At 42.0% G+C, this 12345-nt stretch overlaps 1 protein-coding gene across 2 annotated transcripts; it reads left to right on the forward strand.

The window, feature by feature from the left end:
- Positions 1–1707: 1707 nt before the first annotated feature.
- On the forward strand, positions 1708–11591 carry snx19b (sorting nexin 19b; the record flags this gene model as incomplete). Of its 2 annotated transcripts, none has more annotated exons than XM_080855390.1 (11): positions 1708–3387; positions 3699–3837; positions 3956–4056; positions 4801–4920; positions 5115–5236; positions 5432–5525; positions 6012–6174; positions 6935–7070; positions 8624–8808; positions 9438–9525; positions 10225–11591. In XM_080855390.1, 11 exons carry the CDS (start codon positions 1708–1710, stop codon positions 10346–10348), a joined length of 2952 nt encoding a protein of 983 aa, XP_080711516.1. In that variant the 3' UTR covers positions 10349–11591. The 2 variants fall into 2 exon arrangements, with proteins under 2 accessions (XP_080711516.1, XP_080711517.1); XM_080855391.1 differs by having other exon boundaries at positions 1777–3387; positions 6938–7070.
- Positions 11592–12345: the final 754 nt, after the last annotated feature.

The raw sequence follows: 12345 nt of genomic DNA on the forward strand, positions 1-12345 counted from the left end.
CTAATTAGACAGATAATGTTTTTAAAAGGTGAGTTTTGAAACACTTTTTAAATGTACCATGGTTGTCACGTCACTGGAAGGGACAGCACTAGGTAGATCATTCCAGCACGGAGGTACCACGAACGAGATGTTCCCTGCAGAGAAAAGACAAAGACAATAGATGCTCATCAGACAAGCAGGTAGTACATGATCAACTCAGGAATCACATTAAGATTCAGATGTGACCTATTGAGGATCGTAGTTTCAGTCGTGATAGATGCTCTCAAGGATGAGACAACATTGTCACCATAGTACTAAACACATCAACTAACGCAAAACGTCCAGTAGTGGAATGGGGATAGAATGTCCAATTAAGCCAAAAAGATTACCGTGCCAGATAAAAGCCAGATGAAAAAATATTTAATCTCTCATCACACTATTGCTGGCCAAACACTCTCTAGGTCACTGAAATCCAAAATGAAGTACAATGGAGTAGGTTTCACAGTCCTTTTTTTTTTTTTTTTTTTTTAGAAAATACTGTGAAGGCCGCAAGTTGTTAAGAAAAAGGATGTCTGTCAAAGTAGAAAAAAAAATGTATCCCCATAACAACAGTTACAAAGCACGCAAAATGCCTTGGATTCCTGCATCAAAATGAAGAGTACATCACATCAATGTGAGTATTTTTTAAACTTCAGCAATGCATCTAGTGTGTGCTGTGTGTACTTCACTACAATCCTCATGTAATTCTCTATCTGTTATATAGTACACGTTACATAGAAAGGACCATTGAAATTCAGGCAAAGAACTTTCACTGTAACATTTCCCAATCCTCAAAACTCCAACAGTACAGCAGGTGGCAGTAATACGTTGTGTCCAATCTATGTGAAACCATAGAAGAAGACAAAAATGTTTGGCAAAATATGTAAACAAAAACGACTGTTAAAGATGCTGCTGCTCGGAATGACGTTAAAGACAGGATATTTGTTCTTAATATTGTTCATGACAGCCAGCGAATAAGGTAAGTGTGGTGAGCTGTGAGTGTGTCCACACAAACCCAGTAGTAAAATGGGTCGTGATGTTGTTTTTCCTGTAGTTCGGTTTATTTCCTATTTCCATTTTAGAATAAGAGTAGGGGTAGCTTGCCGTATTGACCTGTACGATGTAGCGGTGGCTAGCTCGCTAGTTAACAGTAGGTGGTAAGCAATCTAACTATTGAGCGATATTACCAACTAGACATGTGGTTACACACTTTAATTTGTAACTGATCTACTCTGGAGGTGAAGTTACGAATAATCATCTTAACGATATTCTTTAGGCTAGTCCACTTGCGTGTTGCTAATTGAAATGGCAAGTTAGATCATGCTCTGGGGTTAACAAGGAATTTTCTCTATTAGATAGTGTTTGTTATTTAATTCGACCCTATTGAGCTGACCGTCCCGACACCTAGCTGAGAGACCCGTTGTGTTTGGGTTGATTATCTTTACCTACCACTTCTGACCACCATGAGTAAAAATAGTATGTCGACCATATATGGTGATTTGTACCCAGTTTTGACCAGCATTCCCTTTGTTCTCGTAGAATTGCTTGTGTAAAATGCCACAGATGGTGCTCAAGACCTGTCCCCTTGAACTGTCAAGCTAAATTATACTACACAACCAGCTACATGCCTAATTCCCAACACTGACTTTAATTCGTGATTTTAAAACTTTTTTTTTCAGGGTCTTCAACATGTCTTCTCTAGCTGATCCCACTGCTCAGCTATGGAGCTTTGTTGACATGCTGGGCCAGAGAAGGCTGTTGGGCATTGGAGCTTTCTTGGCCTGGATGGTCTTGTTCCATTTGCTGGTGAATGTGTGGCTTCTGTGTATATTCACAAGTTTCCTAGTTGTACTGGGTGCCTGGCTTGGATCTCAGGTGATCCTTAGTTCAAACAGAGTTGTTCATCTGGAGCGGTTCGTCACCATCGAGAGGATTTCCTCCTCAGAGGAAAGCGAGCGGCTGCTTGACCATGAGATCGAAAACACTGTTTGCAAGATCATCCGAGACTTTGTGTCATCTTGGTACTGCACTGTGTCCCCAGAGCATGAGTTTGAGAACGAGGTGCAGAGAGCAATGATCTCCATGGCAATGGAGCTGAAGCTTCGAAGCAAGAAGGTGGACACAAAAGCCTTAACACAGAGGGTCTTGGACCTGATCGCATGTCATCTTCAAAGCTACATGAGGGCTAAAAAAAATATGGTGGATACACAAAATCAGCAAGATGGCAACTCCCAAGACAATATCTGGAAACTCTACTCTAATGAGAACCCACCTCACCCAGCTCTTAAGAGTTCTGCCGCTGAAGTCAATTACGCCAGGGCAATTGTGGACTTGCTTTTGCATGTACTTGTTCCATCGCCCCATCTTGAGACGCGGACAGGAAGATTTGTGGTGGGGGAGCTCATCACCTGCAACGTCCTCTTGCCCCTCATTACAAAACTCTCAGACCCGGACTGGCTCAACATGATGATTGTGGAAATCCTCGCTAAGTCTGTCGATCCGGTCCCAAAGCCCCCCAATCCCCTGAAAATCCTCCCAGTTGAAATGCCCACAAAAACACCTTTGCAGGAGACCGAGGTGCCTCCTCTCCTGAAATTCCCCGACAATCTGGATGGCTCCAGTAAAGCGGAAACCCCCACCGCTAAGAAGCCTGCTGCAGAAATCCTGGACTTGGAAGAGAACGGCTCTCACCTGGACACAGACGAGGACCCTTCAAAGCAAGTGAATGGGTTCACTGCAGGACCCTCTCCCGTTGTACGGCGGCCAATGGATTTTCTGAGACCCGGCAAGTCCAACCCCTTCTATCAGGAGAATGACTCTGACCTCGACTCCCCTCTCACTGGGCTCAAGAATCACTCCACGGAGTCCCTCCTCCTCATCAGTCCAATGTACGACCTCACAGACAAGACGAAAGACGACGCCATTATGGTGGACAGCATCACAGACCTGGAGGACGACCTACCTGAGTTTTCAGGCATGGCTGATCGGTCCTGCCCTAAGGTTCTAGTCTCAGAGGAGCCCAGGGCCTCCATGTCGGATCTGGGGAGGACTGAAGAAACGTCCAGCTTCTGCAGCCTCCACGAGCTGGGGGAAGAATACTCTGCTGCGGAAAAGAGCACGCAGGGCTTGGATCAGCAGCAGGCAAGAGGGGTGGTGGTGGCGCCGTGCCCCAACGAGCTGTCCGTGACCATGCCTCTGCTGGCCTCCTCACCTACTACAGGGATGATGCCGCTGGGTTCTTTCAGCTTTGACCCCCTCAGCAGCCCCGAAGGCCCAATCATCATCCAGAACCTCCGCATCACCGGGACCATAACAGCCAAGGAGCACAGAGGCACTGGCTCCCATCCTTACACGCTCTACACTGTGAAAGTGAGTATCCCTCCACAGCATGTGTATCTTAGTTTATTTGTTCATATTGAACAGAGATAATGGACATTGGTCGACATGTCATTGAGAACCAATTGGTGTGGATTTCTTGAGTTAGCCAAGCAGATCATTTTCTAATGACTGCACAGTAATAGCTGTCATAGATGTTATAGTAATAGATGTTTTAGTAAAAGATCTAATTAACCAAAAAAACTGATCACTCATTTGATCAGAAATATCATTTGAGGGATTTTTTTTTCTTATTTGGTTGTAATAATCATGCATGTCTGCTTTTGCTTTTGTAACTGTTGCAGTATGAAACTGCGCTGGACTCAGACAACCCATGCATTGTGCAGCCTGTGGCTTATCACATGGTGAACCGCAGGTACAGCGAATTTCTAAACCTGCAAACCCGTTTGGAAGAGAAACCAGAGTTCCGCAAGATCATTAAAAGTGAGTCTGCCATAGTTCGAAGCATTCATGAGTTGTATGAGGCTGCCATGTGGGTCACACCGTGTGATAATAATACATTGGACCAGCTGTCTTACGTAGCTTTTCATTGTTTTCATAGATGTTAAAGGGCCAAAGAAGATCTTTCCAGATTTACCGTTTGGAAACATGGACAATGATCGAGTTGAAGCCAGGAAAAGTTTGCTTGAAAATTTTATTAAGGTTTGGTGCCTTTTTTCTCTGTTTTTAACCATTGTTATCATTGAATTCTCCATAATTTAAAAATATTTATTTTACGTTAGTTGTTTTACTAAATATTTGTGTAAGAGTTAGACGTTTAGTTTCTATCCTTTTTTCCATAAGGTGTCAATAGGAAATATGATAGTCTTTTTGAAAAAAGTTAAGTATTCCAGTGAGACATTTATACGCCTTAAAAGAAAGAGAGTAAAAAAGAAACAGACCCCATTGCATATTGAAAAACTTAAGGCCATCAGTTTCAGCTCAGAAGTGTCAAGTTCAGTTTAAATCCACTGAGGAACTTTGGCAAGTTCAGTTTAAATCCACTGAGGAACTTTGGCAAGTTCAGTTTAAATCCACTGAGGAACTTTGGCAAGTTCAGTTTAAATCCACTGAGGAACTGTGGCAAGTTCTCCAAGGTGTATGAAACAACCACCCTGCCCAGTACATTTAACTATATCTAACTATTTAAGTGTTTTCAAGGGAGGTTGCACAAAAAATGTTTTTGATTTCTCCAATTTGCTGTTACCAGTATTTAATGAGTAAGTCCCTAGAACTTGTATGTGTATATAGTTCTCAATACTATGTTATTGTTCTGGGATGATCAGAAAATTCCTTTTGACTTCGTGCTGTCTTCCAAAGATGTCCTATGTGTTGCAGACCTTATTTTCACTAGTGATTGATTTGACTTGTGTCTTGCGTACATTAACTGGTTTTTGTCTTTCATAGCAACTCTGTGCCATCCCAGAAACTGCCAATAGTGATGAAATGCAAGAGTTTCTCGCACTTAACACGGATGCAAGGATTGCCTTTGTGAAGAAGCCCTTCATTGTGTCACGTATAGACAAGGTACATGGTTTGTCACAAGTATGTATACTAGGTAACATCGGTTTGGATTTGGGATTTAAAGAAATAGAAAACTGTATTGTCAAACAGGGTTACACACAAGAGAATGCATCTGCACATTACGTTTGAAAGACTTCCTCTTGTTTTCGAGTTAAGAAAGGTATCTCTCTGTGTGATGTGGTGCTGTGATGAGACAGATAGTGATGAATGCCATAGTGGAGACTCTGAAGACGGCGTTCCCTCGGTCAGAGCCGCAGAGTCCCACGGACGACATTGAGGCGGAGACAGACGGCAAACTGCCATCCGACAAGAAATCTAAGTATGTATGGCACTATAGAGGCTCTTACCATTGGTATATTTCTAATAAATTGTCCAGATATGCGCATGGTATACCCAACCGCTCTTAAGACAAACCTGGTTCGGATGAATAAAGGAATAAAGAAAGGGAAAGAGAAAGAAAGACAGAAAGGGAAAGAGGACAGAGAAAGGCGCATTCATCTGTCTTTGTGTCCAGGTCTCGACTGAGGTTCTCCAGTAAAACGGCTCCTGCTCTGATAGTCACAGATATCATGCCCAAAGTGCTGTACTGCTTCGATGAGGAGAGCACGGTATGTAGACCCCACCACGGTTATTCAGATTATTCAAAATGTTTGAACTGCTTTGTGATAAATATTTATTTTTTCCCTGCATGTAATCTGAAAAGTGTAGCCTACTGCCTTATTTTTACTGCAGCTATTTTAAAGAAGCCAAGAGGTGTGTGTCTGTGTCTGTGTCTGTGTCTGTGTCTGTGTCTGTGTCTGTGTCTGTTTTGAATACAGCTCATTATTCGGGAGATGAGATGATGTTACATTACATTTCTACATTTAGTCATTTAGCAGACGCTTTTGTCCAAAGCGACATACAAGGGAGAGAAGAGTCAAGCTACGAGCAATAGAGACCTGGTGTTACAATAAATACTATTTTACATAAGAAATAGAAAAAAGGTGCAGGAATGTTACTGCTGTAAGTGCAAGTTAAGTACTAGTAGAAGTGCAAGTTAAGAAGGGAGGTTCTTAAAGGTAGATGTTGTTCTCTTTTGTCCATACATTTGACAGGTGTTCAACAGCCTTTCTATGGATGGACTGGAGACCTTCATTGAGGAACGGGAGGTTCTTGTGGGGAAGACTTGTTTACAGGAGCCCGCTACTAAGGGGGAGGGAAGCCTTGGAATGAAGATAGAGGGACAGGACAGTGAACGTCCCACAACTCCCAGTTCAAGTAAGTTCAAGTGGGGTTTTGTCTGTCTGTCTCTGTCTTGTTTGTTTGTTTATTACTGTACCTAGCTAGCTTAGGCCTTGTGAAGCCTCCCATGCTTAGCCTTTCCCATCTGTTGGCCCCTGTCAAAACTGTCTATGAAATTTTATGAAGCACTGCAAGTGCTGTGCCCCACTTTGCCTTAATATAGCTAGTTTTTCTAGTCCCAGTATTACTGTGTCAATACAGCATTCTATTTGTATTTTCTCAGATTATGTTATGTGATAACAGAGATATAACTATTCGGACAACTTGGTGTAATGAAGAAACAAAGACTAAAGATCTTCATGAGGAGATCTTCATGAACTGCAGCAATGTCTTTGTACTCACACTAGAGGGCGGTGTAGTCAAACACTTGTGATTTCAGATCTTGCTGAGAGGTCACACCCTCAAATGTGTCCCTGTTTTGGCATTCTATCATCTCTCTTCAAACAAGTTTTGAATCTTTTTGTGACACATGCTCTGTGTTTCAATTTCTTAAATGAAGTGAAGGTACGCAAACACAGTCATCTTTTAATCCATAAGGGTGGTATGTCTAATATATACATGTACAATTTTCATGCAGTACAGGGACTATGTGAATATATGAATGGATGTTTTGTGTGTGTGTGTGTGTGTTTGTCTGTGTTTTATGTGTGTTTTATGTGTGTTTTGTGTGTGTGTGTGTGTGTGTGTGTGTGTGTGTGTCTGTGTCTGTGTCTGTGTTTATGTATGACTGTCCCAGCAGCAGTGTTGGAGTCGACAGTAGCTGACGTGGCCCTTAACCTATTGTGTATGCTGCTGAGGGAGCAGTGGACCTGGCTGTGTACAGAGAACGTCCAGAAAGCCATCAGGCTTCTCTTTGGCACCCTCATCGACAGGTACGGTCACACCCGATGTGTGTCACATCCCTGTACACATCAGCAGTCATGTACAGACATTTCAAGTCCAGCGATTGTCGAAACAGTAATTTCCAGAAACCTGTTAGGATTTCATTGATTATTATATTATTATTCAAGTATCTTTATGTATGTGAAGATATAAAGATAAGTAATGTGGATTTTAAAAAACATATTGCGTAAGGGATGACAAATAGGCCTTGAAGCAAAGTTGCTTGTAATTACCTGTCAGTTTCTGTCAATTACCTGTCACATTTACATATTCATACATTACAAACATACAGCCAGACATACAACCTCCTGCTGATATATTGGGGGGGGGGGGGCGAAAATCTACTCCGTCATTACAAACAAAACATTACAAAAGTGAAAGAGTCCCTCTGAGGTGGGGCTCAAATGTGTTAGCATGAAAATTCAGCTTTATATCTCCTGCTGGGGGACAAAGTTCATACTTTGTTCATCCTGTGTTAGTACTTTGATTATTTTGTGTCTCAGCTTTTTTAATCACTCATTGTTTCCCTCCCCGTAAGTTGCCGTGTCAGCAGGGGGTGTATTCAGCATGAAGATAGATGATAGAGATGATTTGCTTACCACTTCCAGTGCAAAGTCAGGCCATCAATTTTTGTCAGACCTGGATATGTTTTTTTAGTTTGTTTGTTTTTTAACTGAGATTAAGGGGTGCATGATAGACGGCATATTATCTAAATCACATCATATCTATAAATTGCCTCTGAACATGATTGAATTATGATTGCAGTTAACCTTCAAAAGTTTAAGATAAATTAGATATAAATGTGCCTGTGCAGTTCTGTTTAGGGGTACCATGCTAAGCATGCTACTGCAGTCCACTTTGCAGTGTAGATCTAGTTGCACCTGGCCGAGCATGGAGCGTTCATTTTTTGTAGCTTTTTATGTGAGCAGGTCAAAATAAAAAAGCCCTCAGAGTGGGTGAGGGAGAGAGTGAGATTAGTGACTGAGATTAGTGAGGTGCACATTGACAGAAGAGGAGGAAGTGGCAAGAGGGGTCATGTTGTCCCAGTTTTATTATGGAGGGGTTTTCCTTTCCTTAAAGTGCACAGTGCCCGTCTGTATTTGTTCATTTTGGCACAAACTTGGCACCGGACCCTACTTCCTGCCCTCCGAGGAAAGCTATCTGACACCTGGTGTATCATTGAAACCCTTGGATAAGCACAGGCATGACTGCAAGCAAAACAAGGTCTCAAGTCCTCCCAAGGAGGAGGAACTTTCAGGGTCAGTTGTTTGAATTGTAGTAGCTATTGTCACAGTCTCTGAACCAGACAATAGGACTAAGGACAGACATCAGCAGCACGTGGTGGCAGCAAAGACATGGTAGAACCGATGATCCCTGCTCAGAGTGTAAACACTAGTTCTGAGTGAAACTCCATTATACGTGTGTGTGCGTGTGCATGTGCGTGTGTATGGGCGTGTGCGTGTGTGTGTGTGTGTGTTTTTTGCGTGTGTGTGTGTGTGTGTGTGTGTGTGTGTGTGTGTTTTTTGCGTGTGTGTGTGTGTAGGTGGCTGGAGGTGAAGGTGTGTAATCTGACCTGCACCCAGTACTGGGTGACGTACCTGAGGGTGCTGCAGGAGGCGGTGTGGCCCGGGGGCCGCCTCCCTCTCCTGCCCCGGCCCCAGCGCAGCCCCCAGGAGAAGGAGGACACCCGGCGGCGTTCCCTGCACTGCCTCATGAAGCTGCTCCCAGGTGAACACACACAACACATCGACATCCACGCACACACACACACAGACACAAACACACACACAGACACAAACACACACACACACACACACACACACACAGGCACACACACACACAGGCACACACACACACACACACACACACACACACAACACATCGACTTCTACACGCATGCTTCACCCTGTAGAACCATGTGATGACCTGTCCCATGTGACCAGTCTGCCTTTGGTAAAACACAATGGTTGTATTGCCTGATGAGAGCGTGCTGTTGTATTGTTTTGCACTGTTGTATTGATTTTGTGTTGTGATGTATATCTAGTGTAATATGTGTAAGCACACTGAGAGCCACTGTACCAAGACAAATTCCTTATTTGTGCAAACTTACTTGACCAATGAAACCTGATTCTGAATCTGATGTAGTGTTTAAAGTAGAGATGTGTTTAAACACAGATCTGTAATCTTGATTAAGGGTCACGGCACAACACGCACAACACACACAACACACACATTCGTCCCACACAGGGTTTTGCAATAGAATAGAGAGAAAATGAATGTTCCATAGCAAAATCACAAAACATTAAAATGTCAGTGGCGGTTCTGTTATAGTGACCCTTGTGTTTTTGGTTTCGCAGACTTGGTGTCTGACCTACTGGGCTCTGAGAAGTACAGGCTCTCGTGGCAGACGTTGCTGGACTCTCTGCAGGATCCACATATAAACAGGTGTGTATGTCTGTATGCCTAGTGGTCACCGCTGAGGTGTATGTTATTGTATATTTATGATAATCATGAGCTGGTGCACTGGCAGACTAGGTCTGAAGGAGAAACCAAGAGACAATGTATCATCCTTTTTATGTCTAGTTATGTAATGTCATATCCTATGTGATGTTTTTGTATACTACCATTACAAAGCTCTACTAATGAACTTTGTGGGCTAGGTGTTAGAAATAATTCACAAGAGACGGTGATGAATCGCAAACATAGCACGGATAGTGATGTTTGAATCACTTTGCTTTGTTGCCACAATGTATCTGAAATGATTTTATAACATGCTTAACAAAAATTAACATAATTTACCCATGATTATGGCCTAACATTTGGTTGAATGTGACCTTTCTTTCCATGAACTATGGTAGCTTTGCCTTTTCCATTAATCACCCACACAAACTAGTCATATGTTCCATTGGAATTGTATGTCCTAGTTGTGAAGTGTTTTTCCACTTTGTGCGGTAAGAGACAAATGTAGCTGGGATCTTTGGGATCAGTTTGAACCACTAGTTCCGTTATGAGCTGGAATGGAAAATTCAGGAACGCCACGTCTTCCTCTCCTCCATAGGCAGGCGTGTCTGTCTTGTCTGGGTTGTCTTCATTACCTTTATCTCACCTGTGCATTTGCATTGTGTCTCACCTGTTCCTTTTTAGGCACCTGGTTTACTCCATATGGGACCTGCTGCTGGAGATCCTCATTCCTGAGGCGTCCGACGAGGCTTTCCAGAAATCTCTATTGCACAGCCTCTCCAAAAACGCAGACAAGATTCTGCCATGATGAGCACTCAGGATTTCTCACACACACACACACGCACACACGCACACGCACATGCACGTGCACACATACTCACAACACACCTTCCTTCGGTGTAATTTCACTCACAAGGGGTCTCTTTCTGTCTCATTTTTGTGCTGATGTCTGTCGAATGCAGATGTGCTTTTTCCCTAGATGTTCTTATAATTGGAACCCTGAGGCTATGGATTGAGGGCGGTACCATGGTGACGACCATGCCTGTACGTTTCAGAGTATTTCTGAAGTTAGCATCTGTGCTAGCACGCTCAGACTCTCCCATCCATGTCTCTGACTGCCTGATCCCTCAACTATAAGCGAATACACTTAAATACACAAAAACACGCCAATGTCATTTGAGAATTAAGACACTTAAGACCAAACGTTATATGATGAGAATTTTAGAATCAAAGTTTTTTGGTGGGCTATTCTACTTCTTTTCACTTATTTATCTCTTGTATCAGTGGATTTATTTACAAGAGCCTTATTTGTAACATTTACGGAACAAGGGTCACAGCGCTTTGACAATTACACATCACTAAGAGTATAAACCTTAACATACATCTCAAGCATCTTAACATACATCTTTAATGCTTAATTTCATTGAGACAGTGTGTCATGTTGCACCTTTCAATGAAACTTCAGTTTTACAGCCTTTTATAACTTTCCTTTTAAATACACAGCAAGCTGTTATTTTTTGATTAGCTATCTCAGCACTGATTGCCATTAACACAGAACTTAAAAGAGATGGGCCCAAACTAGTGTAAAACAGGAAAGAAATATGTCTTAACATTTCCTGATAATCCCTCTTGCTGTGTCGTATTTTTTTGTATTTATGAACTGTTGTGTATTTATTTGTGCCACTGTAAATGTTAATAATGAAAATAAATAATTGTTACTCCAGCGCAGGAGATGCCTTAATGTATTGATGAAGCGGCCATGCCAGTCCGTTGGGTACAAAGTACACATGACCAAAAGTTACAGAGGTTGTCTTTGAAAGCAGAAGTGATGAATGGATTCCCTACTGTGAAAGTGCATTGATGTCAATGTACTATGTGTATTGTGTTGTTCATGCCTTATATCAATCACTATCACTGTAGCCTATTCTGTCTGTCCACAGTTGATATTAATAATATCAATGTTATTTTTTGGCTTTTGATTTTATTGGCAAACTTGTCACCACAATTGCACTTTTTTTTCTCTTTAATTAGGCATTCCAGAAATTTCTCAGCTCTAACACAGTTTAGTTTGTCATTTTCATGGTGTAGTAAAATGGCAGTTTAAATGAAGTTTAAATTGTTCGTGCTTAAATTGTATGAGTTGTATGTGTGTGTCAGTGACTTTGTTGCCGGTTAATTTGTCTTTTTACTCACAAATAAAATTGCAAGAGCTGCTTAATTACAAACCAGTTGTGATGTCTGCCATTATGCCTTTATGTCATGCCATTATGCAGTGATTATCAAGGTGTGGATGTGCATAGTTTGGTGTTTATAGGCTTGAAAGGCGAGATTCTGATGAGCTATTATACTTTGAGGATTTTTGAACTTCAGTGAAGATTCCGCCATTTATTTGTGTTTGTTTTGAGTTGAAATAGTGAATTAAAACACAATGTTGTTTTAAAAACATGACAAAAAAGGATGACTGGCCCCTTGACAGTTTTGCTGTCTTCTACTTCTGATCCAGACTGGTAGGAGTAAGGGAACCATTGACTGCATCCAGTGAGTTGATTTGGAGTTGTGATATGTGTTTGTTTTTGTGTCACAGATCTTGACATGTGAATTGACACACTCCCACTCAAGCTCTTCTGTAAGTACTCCGCTATCCAGGTTCTTAGAAGAATCATCACGAGTTAAGAATGCTACTTAATGTTCAACACATTTTTAGGGAAACATATAATCACACTTTACCTTGAATACATGTACTTTTCCCCTCCTTCCTGTAGCAGAAATGTACAATCAGACATAGTCAGCGCTCAAATAAGTCCT

The sequence above is a fragment of the Sprattus sprattus genome, assembly GCF_963457725.1.
Source record: "Sprattus sprattus genome assembly, chromosome: 17".
NCBI classification, from domain to species: domain Eukaryota; kingdom Metazoa; phylum Chordata; class Actinopteri; order Clupeiformes; family Clupeidae; genus Sprattus; species Sprattus sprattus.